The following is a 22,811-nucleotide window of genomic DNA, read 5'->3' as shown; positions in this document are numbered from 1 at the left end:
AAAATTTATTGTTGAAGTATAGTTGACATATAATGTTATGTTAGTTTCAGATGTACAGCACGGTACTTCCAACAATTCCATACATTTGATGCTACTTTAAGAGACTCAGGATAGGGGCGCCTGGGTGGCTCAGTCGTTAAGCATCTGCCTTTGGCTCAGGGCCTGATCCCAGGGTCCTGGGATCGAGCCCCGCATTGGGCTCCCTGCTCCGCTGGGAGCCTGCTTCTTCCTCTCCCACTCCCCCTGCTTGTGTTCCCTCTCTCGCTGGCTGTCTCTCTCTGTCAAATAAATAAATAAAATCTTAAAAAAAAAAAAAAAAGAGACTCAGGATATACCAATACACTAACACAGAATTTTAAATATTTTTATGTTTTCCTGAGGCATTTTGAGTATTACTTTGTTGGCATTATAATCATTTTAAAATTTAATTCTGAAATATTTTATATTATTAGATGAATATGAACGAGAAGAAACTAGGCAAGTATATGTGGATCTAAATAATAACATTGAGGTAAGTGTTGGTAAAAAGTTAAATATTTTAAGCAGGCATTTCTTTCTTTTTAATTAAAATTCAACTAGTCAACATACAGTACATCATAGTTTCAGATGTAAGTGTTCAACAATCCATCAGTTGTGTTTAAGAGGCATTTCTAAGCAAAGCAGAGTGATCACTCTTCTTGATAAAGGGATTATTATTTGTTGACCTCTGTTTATATCCAATAAAATTCTTAATATTCTATACTAGGAGTGTTAATGTTTTGTTATTTAGTAGCTTTTGAATTTTATGTATTAGTGACAACATTTAATTCATCAAATATTAACTCTGTGTCAGATACTAGCATATTATGACACATACCCATTAATTTGAAAAACATACAAAATGCTATTAATCTGTGTCTGGTTCCTGCTTACATTTCTTATCCCATCCCCTTTGTTTTCCATTTTGCTCCTCTGCTATAGTTGTTCTTTTTTTATGTGTCTGAAACTTGCTAAGCTATTCTGATCTTGGTTCTTTGACTTTGTTCTGTCTAGCACTTTTGTGTCCAAGATTTTATGCAAATTCATAAGCTTCATTCTCCTTTTTTCTTTTTAAATCCCCCTTACTACTTTACCTAAAATACCTTTCCATTCAATTATTTTCTCTCTCCTCACCTCATTTAACTTCTCTGAAGAGCACTTAAAACTGCATGACATTTATTTGATATACATGTGTATGTGTAAATATTCTTTCTTACACTGGAATATAAGTTAGTTCCAGTAGGGTAAGGACTTTGTCTTATATCTCAAGTGCCTAGAACAGTGGTTGGCACATAATTGATAAGCACTAACTATTTATTTGAACAAATAAATGAGTTCATGCAATTTTGCAAATCAAGATTTGTTGAATCCTGAATGAACTCATGCTGCCAGATGATGGAAGTGTAATTTGGACTCTACTGGGGAGGGACCTCAGAGAGATTACATTTAGTGGGGGAAGACAGAAATTAAATAAGCAAAAAAATAAAATAAGATCATAGATTTTGATATGAGCTATTAAGTTAATGACTAGAGTACCAACAATCACTTTGCCGCTCTTTGGTATTACATAACATGTCTCAGTGCCCTTAAGCATCTGGGAAGCCAGTATAATAGATACTCGTAATGGGTTTTTAGTAAATTATTTATTACAAGTTATAGGGATTTCATTATTCAAAGTCAAGTGGTTTTAAATCTAATGATCATGAGACAAATTTATTAATATTTTCATAGTTGGAAGAACCTATTCAGAAAATGTAAGTATGATTCTTAAAAGTTAAACTTTATGTTTCAGAAAATGATAATAGCTTTTGAGGAACTTCGTGTGCAAGCTGAGAATTCCAGATTGGAAATGCATTTTAAATGTATGGATCCTATTTAATTTTCATATTAATATTTCATATAAATATCACATGATATTTATATCATATTTCATATAAATATCTAGTGATAATTCATATCAGTAGAGTTACTGATGTTTGTATTTTTATTAGATTCTTGTCCTGTTTTCGCAGCTTCAGTTTGATGCCCCAACTCTTTTAAATTTTGTATTCTCTGTGGTTTTGTAAGCCCCTCAAAATCTTGTGGGATGTGGAAGGGAATTGGTATATGTTAAAAATACCTTTTTGGCTTCAAAGCTGCATTTTCCCTGAGATCAAACTTACTGTGATTTGTACTTGATATTTTTAGAAGTGTGATTTGGTCTTATTTTTACATTTTTTTGGTAAAGTTTCATGTTAAAATAACAAGTTGACAGTTGAATGACATGAGTTTGAACAGTGCAGGTCTGCTTATATTTGGATGTTTTTTCAATAAATACAGCACAGTACTGTAAATGTATTTTCCTTATGATTTTCTTAATACTTTCTTTTTTTAAACTTAGTTTTTTGTAAGAATACAGCTTATAATACATATGACATTCAAAATGTGTGTTAAACAACTTTATGTTACAGGTAAGTCTTCTGGTTAACAGTAGGCTATTAGTTTAGTTTTTGGGGAGTCAGAAGTTATACATGAATTTTCAACTGTGTAGGGGTTAGCACCCCTAATGATGTTCAAGGGTCAACTGTATATATATTTAAAATCTGTTATTTCAGATTAGTGTTTAACACACTAATAAAAAATAAAGAATAAGCTCTTACATATATACTGTTGTAAAAATTATAGAATTTTATTGTTATACTTTGGTATTTTTTAAATTTACTATTTTACTAAACAAAGTTAGTAGCAAGAAAATAGTTAGGCTTGTTAGAAACGTTTGAGGTTTAGTATCTAGATAAATAAGGAGGTGAAATAAAATATCAGAAGGTTTACATTTTGTTGTTATATAATTATGTTAAGATATTAAAGTATATTTGCTTTATTTTTAAAGTAAAGGAAGACTGTGAAAAAATCCAGCACCTTGAAGAGGAATACAAGAAGGAAGTAAATGACAAGGAAAAGCAGGTATTTTTTAAAAATCAACTCTGTATTTTTTGTACTTGCTAATTCATAAAATACTTAAAATGTCAAAAGAGAGCTGTGTCTGCTGACTGCATGATAAATTTCTATAAGAGAATTTTAATATTCTACATATCCAAATATTTAGCCTTTTGATCTAGCAGAATTAATTTTCATTGATTTAAACATGCATGCACTGAATGCCAGCCCTTTAAAAAAAATCGATGAATTTTCTACAATATTTATATTAGTGGGTAATAAGACATTGTTGCAAAAATATTTTTTAAGAAATTTTGTTCAGATAAAAACCTTATAAAATGTAAAGATGATGATCATTGACCACTTAATCCACATTTTGCAGTTTATTTTGAAATGCTGTTACTATTCATGACACCAAGGATGGGGAACTAAACTATTTTTTTGCTTCTTTCTATTGTCATATAGTGGAAAACATGAAAATAATGAGTCTATGTTCTTTGATATTCACAAGAATGTTAATTTCAGGTTATTACTATGGCAACTTTATCAGTTTCAAGTCGAATGCTTCCCAAATGGAAAATGATTTCTAGAAAGGAATCCTCTTCTATTTCCCCCCTATTTTTTCGGAGTTTTTCTTCTGCGATTTGCCACAAGATACTTTGTAATGATAGATAACGAGTGTGTCTACTTAAAAAGTGAATTGAAAGTACAGAGAAGATACTTAGAGTTTTAAGTTCTGGTTAAATTTATATGTTATGCTTGGATCTTTTGAAAGAGTTAACAGTTTTCCTTAGTTGAAATTTTAAACTAGATTTCTGAAAGAAGAAGGCCTTTTAATTTTATTTATTTATTTTTAAAAAGATTTTATTTATTTATTTGACACAGAGAGAGACAGCGAGAGAGGGAACACAAGCAGGGGGGAGGAGGAGAGGGAGAAGCAGGCTTCCCGCTGAGCAGGGAGCCTGATGTGGGGATCAAACCCAGTACTTTGGGATCATGACCTGAGCCAAAGGCAGGCGCTTAACGACTGAGTCACCCAGGTGCCCAAAGAAGAAGGCCTTTTTAAAAGTTAAAATTGTGCATATTATAAAGAACACAAAAACAGAGGGAAGTGCTAAAAATAAAAACCTTGTTGAGTTCTGGGTCCCTGGGCTGATGAAAATAGGGCAGTGAGGTCTTTCTGCCATCTTGAATATGCAGGTCTTCAGCTTGTCTTTAAGTTTACCTTACCTTTTTCTTCACACGGATTCTATATTCTAGTCATCTGAATATTTTCACTTCTCTAAATGCAGCATGATCTCTTGATCCTTTGTGTTCTTGTACGAGTTAGAATGTTCATTTTTCTGTTTGCCTGATTAATTTCTACTTGTCTATCAAGATTCAGTTCAGTACTCTGAGAATGATTAATTTTTGATTACATCCCAAGACGGAGTTAGGTGTTTTTTTTCCTGATTCATATAATATTTTTGTCCGATTACTAAAAATATTCAAGTATAGTTGTTTGTCTCCTGGTCTAGGCTCTAAGGTTTTTTTTATGTTTTGTAGTCAGTATATTAAGGAGACATTCATACATTTCAAGAATTGCTTAATTCTGATATCCAGATTAAAGCTTGCGAACATGACTTAAACATAAAATTAAAACTGTTCATCATAATTTGCTATACTACAACATTAAATTACGGTTACTTCAGGACATAAGTTAAATGGTTTAAAGTACGCCTGTAACATACCTTAAAAAACACCTTCCTATCTCATACATGCAAATTAACTTCTCCACATAAATATCTCTTCGCTCTAAGTTATCCTGCTCCCGAAGTCACTACTCTGGAGCTTTTCATGCTCCAAAGAGGAGGAAAAAAGTGTAACCAGGACTGATACGTGTATTAAAAAAAAAAAAAAGATGGTACAGCAGAAGGAAATGCAGTTCTACAAGTGCAAGCTGTCTTCAAGTAACAGTTGAGACAATAGAATAAATGCAGAGGCATCATGTTGAATCCCACTTAACTACAGACCAACACTTCTCTACAAATTAAGTTCTTTGTCTGATTGCCTTTTAAATACAAATTTTAACTTCATAACTTAATTAAGGGTCATATACTGAAGTCAATACACACACCTAACATTTCGATTTGAGCTATTTCATATACAGAGAGCTGAAATCTGTTACAAGGTATGGCCTAACAAAAGCTAGCGAAAACATTTAATAGTAGTTTTTACAATTTTAAACTTATCTTGCACACTGAAGTCATCATATACAGGGCAAAGTCAGAGTTTTTATATTTGAGTTTATTCTTCGTTTAACTTTTAAAACACTGTAGTTGAATATTAAAACAAAAACAATAGCAAATAGCTATGATTATAGTCCTTTACTCATTCACTACCGCATATAAAAATGGCAGCAGTGTTATCCACTGGCCCCATTAAGAGGTCTGACATTGAACACCATCCCTGTGGTGATGTTCATCATCCTCACATGCGTCCCCATTGTAATGGTACGGTCTTTCCTGATTTGGATCAAAGTTCACCAGTTCTACCTGGTCCGTTTCATCAGTCTCTTCTACTTCCTCTTGGGTGGGAGTTTTTCCAGCAAAGAGAGTTTATCAGGAGAGAGAAAGCCATTCTCAGGAAAGTTTACCTTAAATTTGATGATTAGGCAACCCTTCTCATATGGTCTATGATAAATGGGCATGCCTTCATTTAGCACACTGACATCTCCATGCTTGACAGTCTGACCTGGAAGAGCAGTGATGATGATGGTTCGGTTATCAAAAATGGATATCGGCTATTGAAAGCTGCGCAGTGCTTCAACCAGCTATATGTCCATACACATGAAAAGGTCTTCTCTTCGCTGAATAAAAGCAGCATGGCCCTTCCGACCTAGAACAATGGTAATATACCTCCTGTTTCCAGTCCTGGTTCTTGGTCTCCTTCACCCATGGAATGTTATCTTCTGGCCATCTTTCATACCTTTGTCAATATGAAGTTCTAGAATCTTCTCTCGAACTATCTTTCTTCCATTGCAACTTTTCACATCTATCTTTAGGACTGATCTGTTCCCCCTGGCCCTGGGACTCCATGCACACAGATTGAATTTGCTGAACCATTCCAGGTCCTATGTGATGAATTCTTATTTGCTTTCCAGTACCTCCACAACTGGGACAACATTCTGCTCTTTTCTTACCACCTCAGCCTTTACATTTGTTGCAAATCACATTCTTTTGCAGAGCTAGTTTTCTTATTGCACCATTATATAAATCTTCTAAGATTACTGAGAGCTGATGCACAATATTTTTACCTCTTCTTTCTCTCCGCATCCTTCCTCCTCCTCTAAAAAACATATCAAAGATGTCTGTGGGGGAGCCAAAACCACCACCAGCTCCACCTTCTTTAATTGTGTGTTCTCCTCCTTTGTCATATAATTCCCTTTTCTTTGCATCAGAGAGCACTTCATAAGCTTGAGAAATCTGTTTAAACTTTTCTCCTTCATTTAGATTCTTATCAGAGTGGTACTTCAAGGCCAGTTTTCTGTAAGTCTTTTACAGTTCTTCTTGGGTGGCATTGGGTTTGACCCCCAAAGCATCATAGTAAGTGGTTTCTTTTACCATTTTCTACAGCCAGTGAGTGTGTTGAGGTCAGTGTCAGGGGGAGGGAAGGAGCGCATTGCTGGGCGCAGCTCAGGCAGCCACTGCTTCTCACCTAGTTTTCTGGAAAGTTCCCTAAGCTCTGAGTTTAAGTTCCCTCATCTCCAGGTACTCAATGCTTATTATGGTTTGTGAAACAGAGTAGGTGCTCCATAATGTTTATGGAATAAATGAAACAATAGATTTTATTATATATCTTCTAAGTTCTAACTTAAAATGAACATTATAATACTGGGTAGATCATATTAGTTTAAACATTTATTAAATGAATGAACATTGTGCAAGCATGTACTAGATGCCCTGGCACAACCAGCTGGCACAACCAGCTGAAAAGCATATAAACAAGTACATAAAATAATCATAGGTGGTGGTAAATGCTAAGGTGTCATATGTAATTTTTCATATCTCTAATGTATTACTTAAATATTTCATTTTAGGTATCACTGCTATTGCTCCAAAATACTGAGAAGGAAAATAAAATGAAAGATTTAATATTTCTGCTAGAGGAATCCGGAGATAAAATTAATCAATTAGAGGAAAAGACAAGTAAGAATTTACATAATAAAATATAACCATGTATTATGTATTACTCTTATTATATTTTAAATTTTCGCTTTCATTATAATTTTGTTGTAATGCTTTCCAGTGCTGTAATTCCCAACCTGGTTTGGATCAGTTGGAGGAGGAGAGTCATTTAGGGAGCTTTTTCATTGTACATGTGCTCTTCTTTTTACTTCTCCATACTCTCCCCTCCTTCAGAGTTTCAACAAAATGCTCCAAGAAAACAGGGATCTTTTTTCTTTTGTTTATTGATGCATTCCAAGTGCCTAGAATGGTGCCTGGCACACAGGACACTCAATAAGTATTTCATGAATGACTGAATACACTGGGAACACTATAGAGGGAATATTCCTGGAGCAAGACATTTGGAAAGGCATTAGGGAAAATAGCTTGTTGAACTAAACCTTTGATGATTAAAGTTTTACTAGACAGTGAATTGGAAGGGCGAATGTAGGCAGAAGAAATACCTTGTGCAAGTCCTGGAACTGTCAAAGTTAGGGTATTTTTGAAACTCTGATTGGTGTGTCTTTGTTAGGGAACTCGGTGGATGAGACTGGAACAAAGAATGATTGGATCAGATTATGAAGAATCTTGAATATTATGTTATGTTTAGACTATCATATTGAATATTTTTCAAACTTGTTTAAGGCACTTGTAAGGCATAATACACTTGTGAAACACTGTGCACCTTTCAGAACATCATATGGATTTTGTGATATTTGTCACTTTTCTCTTAAAAACATTCTGTTTTTCACATGGCAAATAATTATCTAGTTCCTGTGAAACTGTGCCTGCTCATTTTATCTTACTATCATTACTATATCCTATACTCTAGATATCATGAAGTTAACTTCCCCTATGTTTTACATTCTCCTATGTCACCATCATACTTTTGGCTACTTCCTCTGCCCAAAAGGAGCCTCTTACCCGCCCCCCCAATATTTTGCCTGAATTCCAGTAAGCTCCTTATCCTTAAGAATGGCTTAACCATTAGTAATCTATGATTATGGGTGTCTTGCAGGCAGGGACTGTGTCTCATTAAATATCTGTGTAACTCAGTGCTATGTACAAAGTAGTCAGATAGTTGTTAGGATGAATGTATATTTAATCTTATCATATAAAACTGGAAATAATTTACTGGCAATAAGTAATTCTGTGTGATTCTGCAGACTCATAAGCACTGAAATGTATTCATTGAAGTTATTTTTTTGTGTGTCCCATGTGTATCTTTTATTTATTTATTTCTCTGTTTCATTTTGGAGATCTATCGACCTGTTTCCTAATCCTGCCTTCCACTGTGTCTAATTTGCTTTTAAACCCATCTACGAAATTCTTAACTTTGGATTTATCATATTTTTTTCCTTTTAAAATAGCCATTTTATTATTTTTTCAAATTCCAATGCTCTGGTTAAATTCTGTCTTTCTGTAAAAACTGTATGTTTCTATTTTTATTTTTTATTAAAGTATAATTAACATACAGTATTATATTTTAGATATACAATATAATGATTCAATAATTCTATACATTACTCAGTGCTCACCATAAGTATAGTCACCAAACAGTTACTACAATATGACTATATTTTCTATGCTATTCTTTTCATCTCCATGACTTACTTATTTTATAATTGGAAGTTTGTACTTCTTAATCCCCTTTATTTATTGCACTCACCTCCCTTCACCCACCTCCACTCTGGCAACCATTGAGTTTGTTATCTGTATTTAACAGTCTGTTATTTTGTTTGTTTTGCTTTTTGGATTCCACATATATGTGAAATCATATGGTATTTGTCTTTCTTTGTCTGACTTTATTTCATTCAGCGTAATACCCTCTAGGTCCATCCATGTTGTCACACATGGCAAGATCTCGTTCTTGTTTATATGGCTGAGTAATACGTCCTCTTTATCCATTCATCTACTGATGGTCACTTAGATAATTCCGTATCTTGGCTGTTGTAAACAATGTCGCAATAAACATTGGGGTGCATATATCTTTTTGAATTAGTGTTTTTGTTTTCTTCGGGTATATATCCAGAAGTGGAATTGCTGGATTTTATGGTAATGCTATCTTTAATTTTTGTTGGAATATTTATACTGTTTTCCATAGCGGTTGCACCAATTTACATTCTCAGCAGCAGTGCACGAGGGTTCCCTTTTCTCTGCATCCTTGCCAACACTTGTTATTTGTTGTGTTTTTGATTCTAGCCATTCTCTGACAGGTGTGAAGTGATACCTTATTGTGGTTTGATTTACATTTCCCTGATGATTAGTGTTGTTGAGCATCTTTTCATGTGTCTGTCGGTCATCTGTAGGTCTTTTTTGGAAAAATGTCTATTCAGGTCCTGTGCTCATTTTTAAAAAGAGATTTTAATTAGTTAATTAAATTAATGAGAGAGAATGAGTGGAGAGAGGAGGAGAGAGAGGGAGAGAATCTTAAGCAGACTCCACACTGAGTGCTGAGCCCAACTTGGAGCTCAATCTCAGGATCCTGAAATCATGACCTGGGCTGAAACTAATGGTCAGATGCTCAACTGGTGCCCCAGGTCCTCTGCTCATTTTTAAATTGGATTGTTTATTTTTTTTGGTGTTGAGCTATTTAAGGTCTTTGTATATTTTGGATATTAACCCCTTACTGGACATGTCATTGGCAGATATCTTCTCCCATTCAGTAGGTTGTCTTTTTGTTTTATTGATGGTTTCCTTTGGTGTGCAAAAGCTTTTTATTTTGGTGCAGTCCCAATAGTTTATTTTTGCTTTTGCTTCCCTTGCCTAAGGAGATGTATGCATAAATATGTTGCTGAGATGATGTGGATGAAACTAGACGGTATTATGCTAAGTGAAATAAGTCAGTCAGAGAGAGACAAATACCATATGATTTCACTCATATGTGGAATTTAAGAAATAAAACAGATGAACATAGGGGAAGGGAAGGAAAAATAAGATGAAAATTGAGAGGGAGGCAAACCATAAGACGCTGAATTCTAGTAAACAAACTAAGGGTTGCTGAAGGGGAGGGGTGGGTTGGGGGAAGGGATGGGCGTTAAGGAGGTCACTTGATGTAATGAGCACTGGGTGTTATATGCAACTGATGAATCGCTAAATTCTGCCTCTGAAACTAATTTAAAAAATAAAATAAAAATAATTAAAAAATTAAAAAAATAAGTTGCTGAGGACAATGCACAAGAGGTTACTGCCTATGTTTTCACTTAGGAATTTTATGGTTTCAAGTCTCACATTTAGGTCTTTAATCCATTTTGAGTTTGTTTTTGTGTATGATGTAAGAAAGTGGTCCAATTTGATTCTTTTAAATGTTGCTGTTCAGTTATCCCAGCACCATTTATTGAAGAGACTGTGTTTTTCCCATTATATATTCTTGACTCCTTTGTTGTAGATTAATTGATCATGTATGTGTGGATTTATTTCTGGACTCTCTATTATGTTCCATTGATCCATGTGTCTGTTTTTGTGCCAGTACCATGCTATTTTGTTTACTACAGTTTTGTAGTGTATCTTGAGATCTGGGATTGTGATACCTCCAGCTTTGTTGTTGTTTTTCAAGATTGCTTTGGCTATTCAGGGTCTTTTGGGGTTTCATTCAAATTTTAGAATGATTTTTTCTAGTTCTGTTAAAAATACTATTGGTATTTTGATAGGGATTACATTGAATATGTAGATTGCTTTGGGTAGTATGTGTATTTTAACAATATTAATTCTTCTAGTCCAGGAGCGTGGAATGTCTTTTATTTGTATCCTCTTCAATTTCTTTCATCAATGTCTTATAGTTTTTCAGAAGTACAGGTCTTTCACCTCCTTGGTTAAATTTATTCTTTGGTATTTTATTCTTTTTGGTGCAATTGTAAATGGGTTTGCTTTCTTAATTTCTCTTTCTGCTACTTTATTATTAGTGTATGGAAATGCAACAGATTTCTGTATATTTTGTATCCTGTGACCTTACCGAATTAATTTATCCATTCTAGTAGTTTTTTGGTGGAGTCTTCAGGGTTTTCTATCTATAGTATCACATCATCTGCAAATAGTGAAAGTTTCACTTCTTTCTGACCAATTTGGATGCTTTTTATTTCTTGTCTACTGGCTGTGGCTAGGGCTTCTAGTACTATGTTGAATGAAAGTGGTGAGTGGACATTCTTGTTTCTGATCTTAGAAGAAAAGCTTTCAGGTTTTCACCCTTGAGTATGATGTTAGCTGTGGGTTTTTCATATATGGCCTTTATGATCTTGACGTATGTTCCCTCTAAACCTACTTTGTTGAGGGTTTTTATCATAAATGGCTGCTGTACTTTGTCAAATGCTTTTTCTGCATCTACTGAGGTGATCATATCGTTTCTATCCTTTCTCTTATTGATGTGATGTAATCACGTTGATTGATTTGTGAATATTGAACCACCCTTGCATACCAAGAATAAATCCCATTTGATCATGGTGAATGATTTTTTAAATGTATTGTTGCATTTGGTTTGCTAATATTTTGTTGAGTATTTTTGCATCTATGTTCATCAGAGATATTGGCCTGCAGCTATCTCTTTTTGTGGCATCTTTATCAGGTTTTAGTATCAGGGTAATGCTCGCCTCAGAAGGAATTTGGAAGTTTTCCTTTTCTATTTTTTTGGAATGGTTTGAGAAGAATAGGTATTAACTGGTCTCTGAATGTTAGTAGATTCACCTGTGAAGCCATCTGGTCCTGGACTTTTGTTTGTTGGGAGTTTTTTGATTGCTGATTCAATTTCATTGCTAATATTCAGTATGTTCAAAATTTCTGTTTCTTCCTGATTAAGTTTGTGAAGATTCTTTTTTTTTAAAGAATTTATCTGTATCTTTTAGGTTGTCCAATTTGTTGGCATATAATTTTTCATAATCTTCTCTTATGATCTATTGTATTTCATGGTTTTGGTTGTTATTTCTGTTCTTTCATTTCTGATTTTATTGAGTCCTCCTTTTTTTTTTTTTTTTGAGTCCTTTCTTCCTTGAGGAGTCTTGCTAAAAGTTTGTCAATTTCATATCTTTTCAAATGTAGGCTTTGTACTTTCTAACTATTTTAGGTGTTAGGCTAGGTTGTTTACTTGAGATTTTTCTTTTTAAGACTTATTTGTTTTAGAAAGAGAGAGTGCAGGTGGGGGTAGATGCAAGGAAGAGGGAAAAAGAGAATCCCAAGCAGACTCCGTGCTGAGCGTGGAGCCCAATGCTGGGCTCAGTCTCATGACCCTGAGATCATGACTTGAGCTGAAACCAAGAGCTAGACACTCGACTGACTGAATTGCCCTGCTTTTTTTTTTTTTTTTTTTCTTTCTTGAGGTTGGCCTGTACTGCTGTAAACTTCCCTCATAGAACTGCTTTTGTCCCAAAGATTTTGGACTGTTGTGGTTTTTTTTTTTTTCCCTTTTTAAAAAAAATTATCTCCAGTTAGCTAACATATAGTACATCATTAGTTTCATTTGTAGAGTTCAATAATTCATCAGTTACATGAAACACCGAATGCTCATCACATCACATGTCTTCCTTAATGCCTGTCACCCAGTTACCCCATCCTCCCACCCACCTCCCCTCCAGCAACCCTCATTCTTCCTCATAGTTACGAGTGTCTCATGGTTTGTCTCCCTCTGATTTCTTCCCATTCCATTTTTCCCTCCCTTCCCTTATGATCCTCTGCACTGTTTCTTATATTCCTCATATGAGTGAAACCATATGATAATTGTCTTTCTCTGATTGACTTATTTCACTCAGAATAATACCCTCCAGTTCCATCAATGTTGATGTAAATGGTAATGGTTCATCCTTTTTGATGGCTGAGTAATATTCCATTGTGTATGTGTGTATATTCTGGAGAATGTTCCATGTGAACTCTAGAAGAATGTGTACTCTGTTGCTTTAGGATGGAATGCTCTGAATATCTCTGTGAAGTCCATTTGGTCCAGTGTGTCATTCAAAGCTCTTGTTTCCCTGTTGATCTTCTGCTTAAATGATCTATCCATTGCTGTGAATGCTGTGTTAAAGTCCCCTACTATTATTGTATTATTATCAATGTGTTTTTTTAATTTTGTTATTAATTGGTTTATATAATTGGCTGCTCCCGTGTTTGGAACATAAATAAATGCAATTTTTAGATTTTCTTGTTGGATAGACCATTTAATTATGATATATTGTCCTTCCTCATCTTTTATTACAGTCTTTGGTTTACAGTCTAATTTGTCTGATATAAGAATAGCTGCCCAAGCTTTCTTTTGATGTCCATTAGCTTGAGAAATGGTTTTCCACTCATTTTCAATTTGGAGGTGTCTTTGGGTCTAAAATGCATCTCTTGCAGACAGCATATCAATCGGTCTTGCTTTTTTATCCAATCTGATACCCTGTGTCTTTTGATTGGGGCATTTAGCCCGTTTACATTCAGAGTAACTATTGAAAGATATGAATTTAGTGCTACTGTATTACGTGTAAAGTCACTGTTTCTGTATATTGTCTCCGTTCCGTTTGTTTGTTTGTTTGTTTGGCTTTGAAGGTTTATTTGGCCCTTTTTTTAATTTTATTTATTTATATATTTATGTATTTATTTATGTTCAGTTAGCCAACATATAGTACATCATTAGTTTTTTGTGTAGTGTTCAATGATTCATTAGTTGTGTATGACACCCAGTGCTCATCAAAACATGTGCCTCCTTAATACCCATCACCTAGCTACCCCATCCTCCCCTTTCCCCTCCCTTCCGTAACCCTCAGTTTGTTTCCCAGAGTCCAGGGTCTCTCATAGTTTCTTTTCCTTTCTGGTCTATGTTACTTTTGAGCTCTCTCTTCTCTTAGAGAATCCCCTTTAATATTTCTCGTAGGGCTGGTTTAGTGATCACAAATTCTTTTAGTTTCTGTTTGTCCTGGAAGCTTTTTTATCTCTCCTTCCATTCTGACTGACAGCCTTGTTGGATAAAGTATTCTTGGCTGCATGTTTTTCTCAGTAGTATCCTGAATATATCATGCCAGTTCTTTCTGGCCTGCCAGGTCTCTGTGAATAGGTCTTCTGCCAGTCTAATGTTTCTACCCTTGTAGGTTAAGGACCTCTTGTCTCTAGCTGGTTTCAGGATTTTCTCTTAAGCTCTCAAATTTGCAAGCTTCACTATTATATGTTGGGGTATTGATCTATTTTTATTGATTTCAATGGGGATTCTCTGCGCCTCCTGGACTTGAATGCCTGTTTCCTTCCCTGGATTAGGGAAGTTCTCAGCTATGATTTGCTCACATATATATCTTCTGTCCCATTTTCTCTTTCCTCTTCCTCTGGGACCCCAATTATTCTAATATTGTTTTGCTTTATGCTGTCACTGATTTCTAGAAGTCTTCGCTCATGATCCTGTCATTGTTTTTCTGTCTTTTCCTCAGCTTCCTTACTTTCCATCATTTTATCTTCTATGTCACTGAGTCTCTCTTCTGCCTAGCTGTTAGAGCACCCATTTTAGACTGCATCTCAGTTAAAGTATTTTTAATTTTGGCATGATTAGATTTTTGTTTCTGCACTAAGGGATTCTCTAGTGTCTTTTATGCTTTTTTCAACCCCAGGTAGTATCTTCATAATCGTTATTCTGAATTTTAGGTCCAACATCTTTCTTATATCCATGTTGATTAAATCTTATAGCAGAGGGTACTATCTCTGGTTCTTTTTTGTTGTTGTTGTGAATTTCTCTTTGTAGTCATTTTGTCCAAAGAAGAATTGATGAACAAGAGAGCAAAATAAAAACTATCCACCACAACCCCAGTGAAATATACAACAGACAAATCAGAAGAGATCAGAAACCAAAAAAGAAAAAAAAAAAAAGGGAAAAAAGAATATAATCTAACAGGTGGACAGAACAGGATGATATACCTGGTCCTGGGTGCATTTTGGTCTGTTTGTTAGAAGACACTAGTCCCAAAATTGTAAATAGAGAAAAACGTGTGTGTGTATAGACACACACACACACACACACACACACAAATAAAATTGAGTACAGTGAATACAGTGAAAGAAGCCAAAAATGAATATATTTATAAAATATAAATGTAAAAATGAAAATTAAAAAAAGACTTAAAAAGAGTTGATAAAATAAACTAGTTGAAAGGAAAAAAAAATTTAAACTAAAAGACTAAAGAATCATGAGAAAAAACCCTCAAATTCTATATACTATTTTCCCCTTGTACTGGAGTTTTTCAGTTCTGTGTGATCTGTAAACTTGGTATTAGTGTGGCGTTCCTGCTGGTCTTCTGGGGGAGGGGCCTGTTGCCCTGATTCTCAGGTGTCTCTGCCTGGGTGGAGTTGCATCGCCCTTGCCAGGGGTCAGGCTCAGGATAAGGTGCTTTGGGTTGCTCTATGTGGCTTTTGTTTCTTGAAGGCTTCCCCTGCTGCTTTAGAGGATGAAAGTAAACCAAGAGTTGGATGCTTAACAAAGTGAGCCACTGAGGTGCTCTTATTCTTGTGCTGTGTAATTCTTCTTTTTGTCTTTTGTTCAGCTTCATTTTCCATTTTTTTTTTCTATGTCACTAATTTATTCTTCTGCCTCTTCAGCCTCCTTCCCCTCCCCAGCTCCTGTAATCCTTTTCTCCACTAAACCATGTCTCTAAACTTCCTACCTTTTTCAGTGTGGCCTCTTCTCTCCTTTCAGTTGTGGAGTTTGTTCTGTCACTCTTCAGGTCAATTTCTGGAGTATTAGGATGATGTGATAGTTATCTAGTTGTGTTTATAGCATGAGATGAGCCCAGACTAGAGTCCTCCTATTGCACAGCCATCCTTTATCCATTAGAGCCCTAAGGATATTAATCATAGTTATTTTAAATTCCATTTGTAGTATTTCCAGCATACCTGCCATGCATAGTTTTGATTCTTGCTCTGTCTCTTCAAACTGTGTTTTTGCTGTTTCGTTTTTCTTTGTAATTTTTTCTTGATAGCTGGACATGATGTAGTGGGTAAAAGGAAAGGCTCTAAATAGGACTTTAGTAATGTGTTGGGAGAGGGGAAGTGTTCTCTAGTCCTATGATTAGGTCTCAGTCTCTTAGTGAGTCTTTGCCTCAGACCTATGAACCTCACAAATATTTCTTAGTTCTTTCCCCACTTCTCCACCCTCCTTTGGTGGGACAGGATGGCTAAAGTAGCCTGGAGTGAGTATTCTCTTCTCTCAGATGGAAGGCTAGACATTCCTGGAATTCACTATTTCCATTCCTCCAGGTCAGTTAGACTGATAAAACCCAGTAGTTTTGGGTCTTGTAAAATTGTTTCTCTTGAGGTCAGATCTTAAGATCAGAGTGCTCTGCTGTATTTCAAAATAATTCCTTCTATTGCCCCTGCTGGAATCATGAGGGGATTTTTCTACAGTATTCACTGTGAGAACTGGTTAAGCCCCTAGTGGTAAAACTAATAAAAATGGGGGGTCCCTGCTAGAACTGGGTCCCCGTGGTGATTTTAACTTTCAGACTTGATTCCTGAGCCTCTAGCAATTTATTAGAGTTTGGCTTTTCCACCATAGCACTGGTTCCCAAGGAGTTGTCAGCTTATAGTTGTTTTCCTCGGTTAAGTTCTGATTCTCTGTATTCTCCTGTTAGTGTCTCCCATTTCGAAGGTAGTGGTTTGCCCTGTGATCTTGCTGCTTTTGTGGATTTAAGAAGAGTTGTTGATTTTTAAGTTCAGCTTTTTACTTGTCCTTAAGGTGAGTGGCACTTCCCAGCTCCTTTAAATGTGGAACTGGAAACCAGAAGTCTGTTAACTTTTCAGTCTGTTTTCTCTCTGTTGTTCAGTTGGCTAATTTCTATTTTTCTATCTTTTAGTTCAGTTATTCTTTCTTCTGGCCCCTCCATTTTGTCACTAGCCCAGATGCTGAGGTTCTTATTTTGATTTTTTTTTTTAGTTCTAAAATTTTCATTTGGTTGGTTTTTACATCTTTAATGAGACTTTCTGTTTCTTGCTAAGGCTTTCTGTTTTTTTCTTTTGTTTCAAGTGTGTTTATAATTGTTCATTGAAGCATTTATATAATGATTGCTTTAAGATCTTTGTCAGATAATTGCTCTCTCTCGGTGTTGGCATCTATTAATGGTCTTTTCATTCAGTTTGAGATTGTCCTAGTTCTTATGATGAGATATTGTTATTGAAATCCTGATGGTTTTGTAAGATGTAATGAGACTCTAGATCTTATTTCTTTTGTTTTAGCTGGCTTCCTTTTACACATCTTTGTCTGAGGAAGTGGGGTTGCTGCCTTGTTTCTGCTAGCTGGAGGTCAAAGCCAGGTTTCCTAGTTGGCCTTGGTTGATACCTGAATGGCGATGGTGTTCTTGTCAGTACTGTTTGAGTTGGGAGTTCTGTCTCCCTCTGTGGTCCCAATGACACCATGTAGTGATGCCCTCATTATTGTGGGTTTGGTGGAATTTGTTGCTCTTGACTAGGCCTCCTGTGATACTACCTCAGTGGGGAGTGAGAGGAGTACCTTATTATTATTACTGGATGGAGGTAGACATCCAGACTCCCCATATAATTTCTACTGCTGCTGCTGGGGTTGGGGCACTCACTACTGGTTGGAGATGAAGGACACAACTCCCTATTTGATTTTATCTGACACCACTTTGATGGGAGTGTTTTAATGCCTTACCACAGCCTCATTATGTCATTCCTAGAAGTTTTATTTAGTTTATGGATATCTTCCTTCTTTTGTTTTTAAAGAATGATATAATACTTTTTTAAAATCCACAACCAGTAATTCTAGCATCTGAAATCTTTGCAGATCCAAGTCCACCTTTCATTTATTCTGCTGACTTTGCTCATGGTGCTTTGTTTCCTCTTGTGATTGTGAGGTCTTGTAACTTCATCTGTGGAACTTCTTTAACACTTTGATTGGAAGTACATTTTTCCAGAGAAAATTTGCATTAGCAGCTCTGGGATCCTGGGTGAACTTAGAGACACTTCAAATTAAGTTTTGGCTTGGAGCTTTTTAGAACATTCAAGCAGCATACATTCAGTTCTCACACATGCCTAAGGTCTAGTTTGTGATTATGATTTCTCAGAGGAGACATTTATTACCAGACTATGAGAAATAGTATCATAGTGGACACCACAGTTTTTGGTTATCATTTTCTTCTCTCCAGATATGCTTTTACCATTTTGTTTTCAGAGGTGGACCACTGGGGGTATAGTTCTAGTGGTAGAGCATTTGACAGCAGAGGTGGACCACTAACCCTTTCATTTCTACACAGATTTTCAGAATGGAACTTTTAAAAATATAAACCTGAAACATAATTTTGTTGCCTAACATCCTTCATCATTTTGCATGGTCTTTATGACTTATAAACCTTATAAACCTTTGAGCAAGTCATATAAGTCCTGTTATGATCTTGCCCTTATTATCTTTCCAATCATATCTGCTTTGATTCCTCCCTCATACTTTAAGTTTCATGCTATTGAAATCAATTTCCTTTAGACCCCAGAATGTGTCATCTTGTCTCTTCCATTTTTGTTTTTGTACGTGCTCTTTCACCTGTCTATGATACACTTTTTTCCCCAACAACTCCCACTTACTCTTGTTAATTCCTCCTGGCTTTCAAATGTTTGAACTGAGCTGACAGTTTCTGGAAGCCTCCCTTGAGTTTTCCCTATCTATGTCTGTCTCCCCTTATCTCTGACTTCTATTGATCCTTTTGGCTTGGGTGCCCCCTCTCTATATATTTCCAGAATTTCCGAGTGAGTGCCCATCAGCACTTATCATTGATTATTTGTCTGCTTGCCCAGTTGCATTGTAAATACCATGAATTTTAAGGTCCAATTTCTAGTATACACCACCATTATCATTGCCATAATAATCTTTAACATTTATTGACTATATGCTACACATTTTTGTTAAACATTTTAAGTTGCATTATTTTGTTTAATCCTAACAGCACTCCTTCAAGATATGAATAACTATCATTATTCTCTTTTTCCAGTTGAAAAAAGTGGAGACAGACTGGTTAAGTATCATGCCCAAGCTTAGGTAACTAGTAAGAGGACATAGAATAATTTGAATCCAGGGCAGAGAGCATGAACTTCTTTTTTTGTCCTATTGTTTTTATGAGGCTTAAAAGTGAATGCACACATACACATAAAGCACACAGACTAGTACCTAACACTTAGTAAACATTACCTATAGAGTCAAAAGCTTTTTTAAATAATATTTCAGCACATGAATATAGTATTTTATTTTAATTATTTACTTAGAGATTTATTTATTTGAGAAAGAGAGAGGGAGAGAGAGAAAATGAGCAGGAGGGGCAAAGGGAGAAGGAGAGAGAATCTCAAACAGGCTCTGCTGAGCTTGGAGTCCAACACCGGGCTTGATCTCACAAGCCTGAGATTATGACCTAAGCCAAAATCAAGAGTTGGATGCCTAACCGGCTACACCACCCAGGTGCCCCAAGTGTAATATTTTAGAAAATTGAAACTCAAAATGGGCAATGATGAAAATGAAATACAGAATAGTTTCACCATTAGAAGATAAATTACTTGTAATATTTTTGTGTGTATTGTTTCCTTTCACATGTACTATTTATATAAATACCATTTCAACTTGCCCTTTTTATTATGTGAGTTTTGTGACTATATAGTCCAAATTAATAAAGTCTATCATCATTTATAGTGGCTACATGATATGCCATTGTGTGTATGTACCATTGTAATTTATCTCCTGTTGAATATTTAGGTTGTTTTCAATGTTTAGCTATTATTAAAAATGTAATACCAAAAATCTTCATATGTTCACCATTGAGTGCTTGGGAGATAATAATCTTGAAAAGTCAATAAAAGTAGATGATGGCCAGTATCAGTGCATCTATATTTGCATAATTATACTTCACTTTAGAGTATCTCATGGAGGAAAAAAAGTAATTGTAACAAATAATTTGCTTTCTTGGTATGTATTTTTTATTACATACTACCAATCCACAACTCTCTTTTTTAGAATTACAGAATGAAAACTTAAAAGAATCAAATGAGAAGCAGGATCATTTGACATCAGAACTAGAAGATATTAAAATGTCTTTGCAAAGAAGTGTGGTATGATATAAAAAACCGATTAGTGTGTGATAAGCATCACACTATGAATCAACAGATATTTATTGAAAGCTAGTACTATGTACAAGGGCCCAGAACTTCAAATAGAGAGGATAAAATCCCAGTCTACAAAATGCTTATAGTTTAATTAAAAACATTGAATAAAAACACTCAAAAGAATAACTAAAAATACAAGATCGTGCTATAAGTACCAACAGTGATTCAGGCAAAAATTGATACAGTAGTTCTAAAAATTGAAAGAACACTACGGGCAAGGAAGACTCCATTGGGAGGTTGGGACTATAGGCTGACTTTGGGAGAATGGTGAATTGAAATAGGAGTATTAAATGGGCATTCCAGATTGACCAAGGTGTGGGTGTGTGGGGGGATGATAGAATCAGGAGGGAGGGAGAGGCAGCAAATTCCAGAAGCAGATAAGTTCAGGTTTTTTTTTTTCTTAAGGGCCTTGGATTATAGCATTTGTTTTGTACTTTATTTCATTTAGAGTACTCAGAAGGCTTTAGAGGAAGATTTACAGGTAGCAACAAAAAAAATATATCAGCTCACTGCAGAAAAAGAAGCTCAAATGGAAGAATTTAATAAAGCTAAAGCTGCTCATTCATTTGTGGTTACTGAACTTAAAACTTCTATCTGCAACCTGAAAGAATTATTGACAACAGAACAGCAAAGGTAAAAATATTTTTTATTTAGCTGAATAAAAACAACTTATCTGCAATATTCAATGTATTTTCTCTTCATTGTCAACTGACTTCCTTAACATCTGTAACCAAGTCTCCCTCTTTTTAAAAAGATTTTATTTATTTATTTGAGAGAGAGAGAGTGAGCTTGAGTGGGGAAAGGGACAGAGGGAGAGGGAGAAGCAGACTCCCTGCAGAGCAGGGAGCCCGAAGTGGGGCTCGATCCCGGGACCCTGAGATCATGACCTGAACTGAAGGCAGGTGCTTAACGACTGAGCCACCCAGGAGACCTCCAAGTCCCTTTTGTAATGTAAAAAGTGGGAATACATTTTAAAAACTTATATTAGGTAAGCGGGGATCCTGGAAAAAGGTAGTGGGTATTCTCTAGGATAGTTCCCATGCATACTCTGTCATAGAGTCAATCTATATAGACAAGCTCATAAGTGCTGATGCAGTGATAGGACATATTTAATTAAACTATGGATTCTTATTAGCTTCATAGAAATAACTTCCTAGGGTGTGGGTTTGTTTTACTGGGGTCTGTAACCTTTCTGATATATAAAATTAGTAACTAGCCTGGATCAGAGTAGGTACTCAAGTACTCTTATTAAATTAATGAATTAATGAATGTATCTATAAAAATTCATTTGCATTTCATCTAAATAACAATTTGTCTAAAGCTTGAATTAAAAACTTACTCTGTTTTCACTTTTTTATATTTGTATTTATTAAGCTGTGTTATGAGGCCTAAGTGATTATTTTTGTCCCATTAGCATTAGGGTTAATTAAGTCTGGTAGGATGAAAGAGAGGAACAAGCTTTTCTGTGAAGTCATGACCAGTGTTTTTTCTCTACTGCTTATGAATGGTAGAGGAAGAAAAGCTAGCTTTCCTAAAAAGCTCAGCTCATCTTATATATTCTTGGTTGACCTATCTAAGCAATTTCAAATTTTGAAATTGTAAGTGACCTTAAATATCATCTATTCCAATTACCTCAGTTTTTTAGATGAGGAAGCAGAAAGCTGGGGAAAGTAAGTGAATCGCACAATTCTCACATTTATATTGTTCCTAAGGCAGAATTCAATGTAATAATAGTTACATATTCAATCTCTTTCAAAGTTCTAGGATGCTTTAATTTGATTATCATCAATAGCTAAGAGGTAAATTGTCACCATAAACTTTAAGGTTTTTGTGCAGATGTAATTAATATACAACTATGTATTAATAATAATATCTTATTTTGAAGTGTAATGCCATATGGCATGATAGGTACTCAAAAAAATATTTCATAATTGAATGAGTGAATCTTTGCAAGATATATTGTTAAATTGCACCAATTTTAGTTACTAGATGAATTCTGATTAAAAGAATGTTTTACATTGTAAACTAATATATTTTACAAGATTGGAAAAAAGTGACGATCAATTGAAAATACTTACCGTGGAGCTTCAGAAGAAATCAAGTGAACTGGGTAAGATTTAGAGAATAATATGTACATGATAATATTAACCAATTATAAAAACATAAACTATTTCAGAATAAAATATAGTTTCTCCTCTGTCATTTATCAGTGATTATTTTGTAATTTTTAATTTGACTTTTCAAAGACAGAAAATTTAAACCTTAAAGACTTCAGTTCCATTATGTAGTTCATAGATACCTAGAAGTGTAAGGAGCCTAAGAGATGTCTGTAGTCTGTTTTTCTTATTTTAGGATTTAGAGGCCTTAATGATTCTTGGTGAAAAATGTCTGTTATATTTTCATTGAATTTTGAAATTCTATTGATTTGTCATTATGAACTTTGGATTTGGATTATGAACTATTTATAGGAAAATGCTATCCTATTTTAGTCATATGGTATTGTTAATATTCAACAGATTTCATGGCCAAAAGAGAGAGAAGTTCTGTAGTTATTTTGTGAATTTATGACCTTCTAATTAGCTA

The 22,811-nt window shown here is 35.0% G+C and overlaps 1 protein-coding gene and 1 pseudogene across 1 annotated transcript in view; one reads left to right on the top strand and one right to left on the bottom strand.

Moving 5' to 3' along the window:
* Positions 1-22,811, top strand: part of SYCP1 (synaptonemal complex protein 1) — a 119,536-nt gene that overhangs the window by 21,401 nt on the left and 75,324 nt on the right. Inside the window, exons 8-14 of the mRNA XM_026483681.2 lie at positions 453-511; positions 1,811-1,880; positions 2,888-2,961; positions 7,013-7,121; positions 20,080-20,174; positions 20,677-20,861; positions 22,271-22,338. Coding sequence (XP_026339466.1) covers positions 453-511; positions 1,811-1,880; positions 2,888-2,961; positions 7,013-7,121; positions 20,080-20,174; positions 20,677-20,861; positions 22,271-22,338 — 660 coding nt within the window. The remainder of the gene's footprint in view (positions 1-452; positions 512-1,810; positions 1,881-2,887; positions 2,962-7,012; positions 7,122-20,079; positions 20,175-20,676; positions 20,862-22,270; positions 22,339-22,811) is intronic.
* On the bottom strand, positions 5,355-6,539 carry LOC113244391 (dnaJ homolog subfamily A member 1-like; annotated as a pseudogene).

This window comes from Ursus arctos, unplaced genomic scaffold (assembly GCF_023065955.2).
Source record: "Ursus arctos isolate Adak ecotype North America unplaced genomic scaffold, UrsArc2.0 scaffold_12, whole genome shotgun sequence".
Lineage (NCBI taxonomy): Eukaryota > Metazoa > Chordata > Mammalia > Carnivora > Ursidae > Ursus > Ursus arctos.
This window is presented reverse-complemented; position numbering and strand designations above follow the sequence as displayed.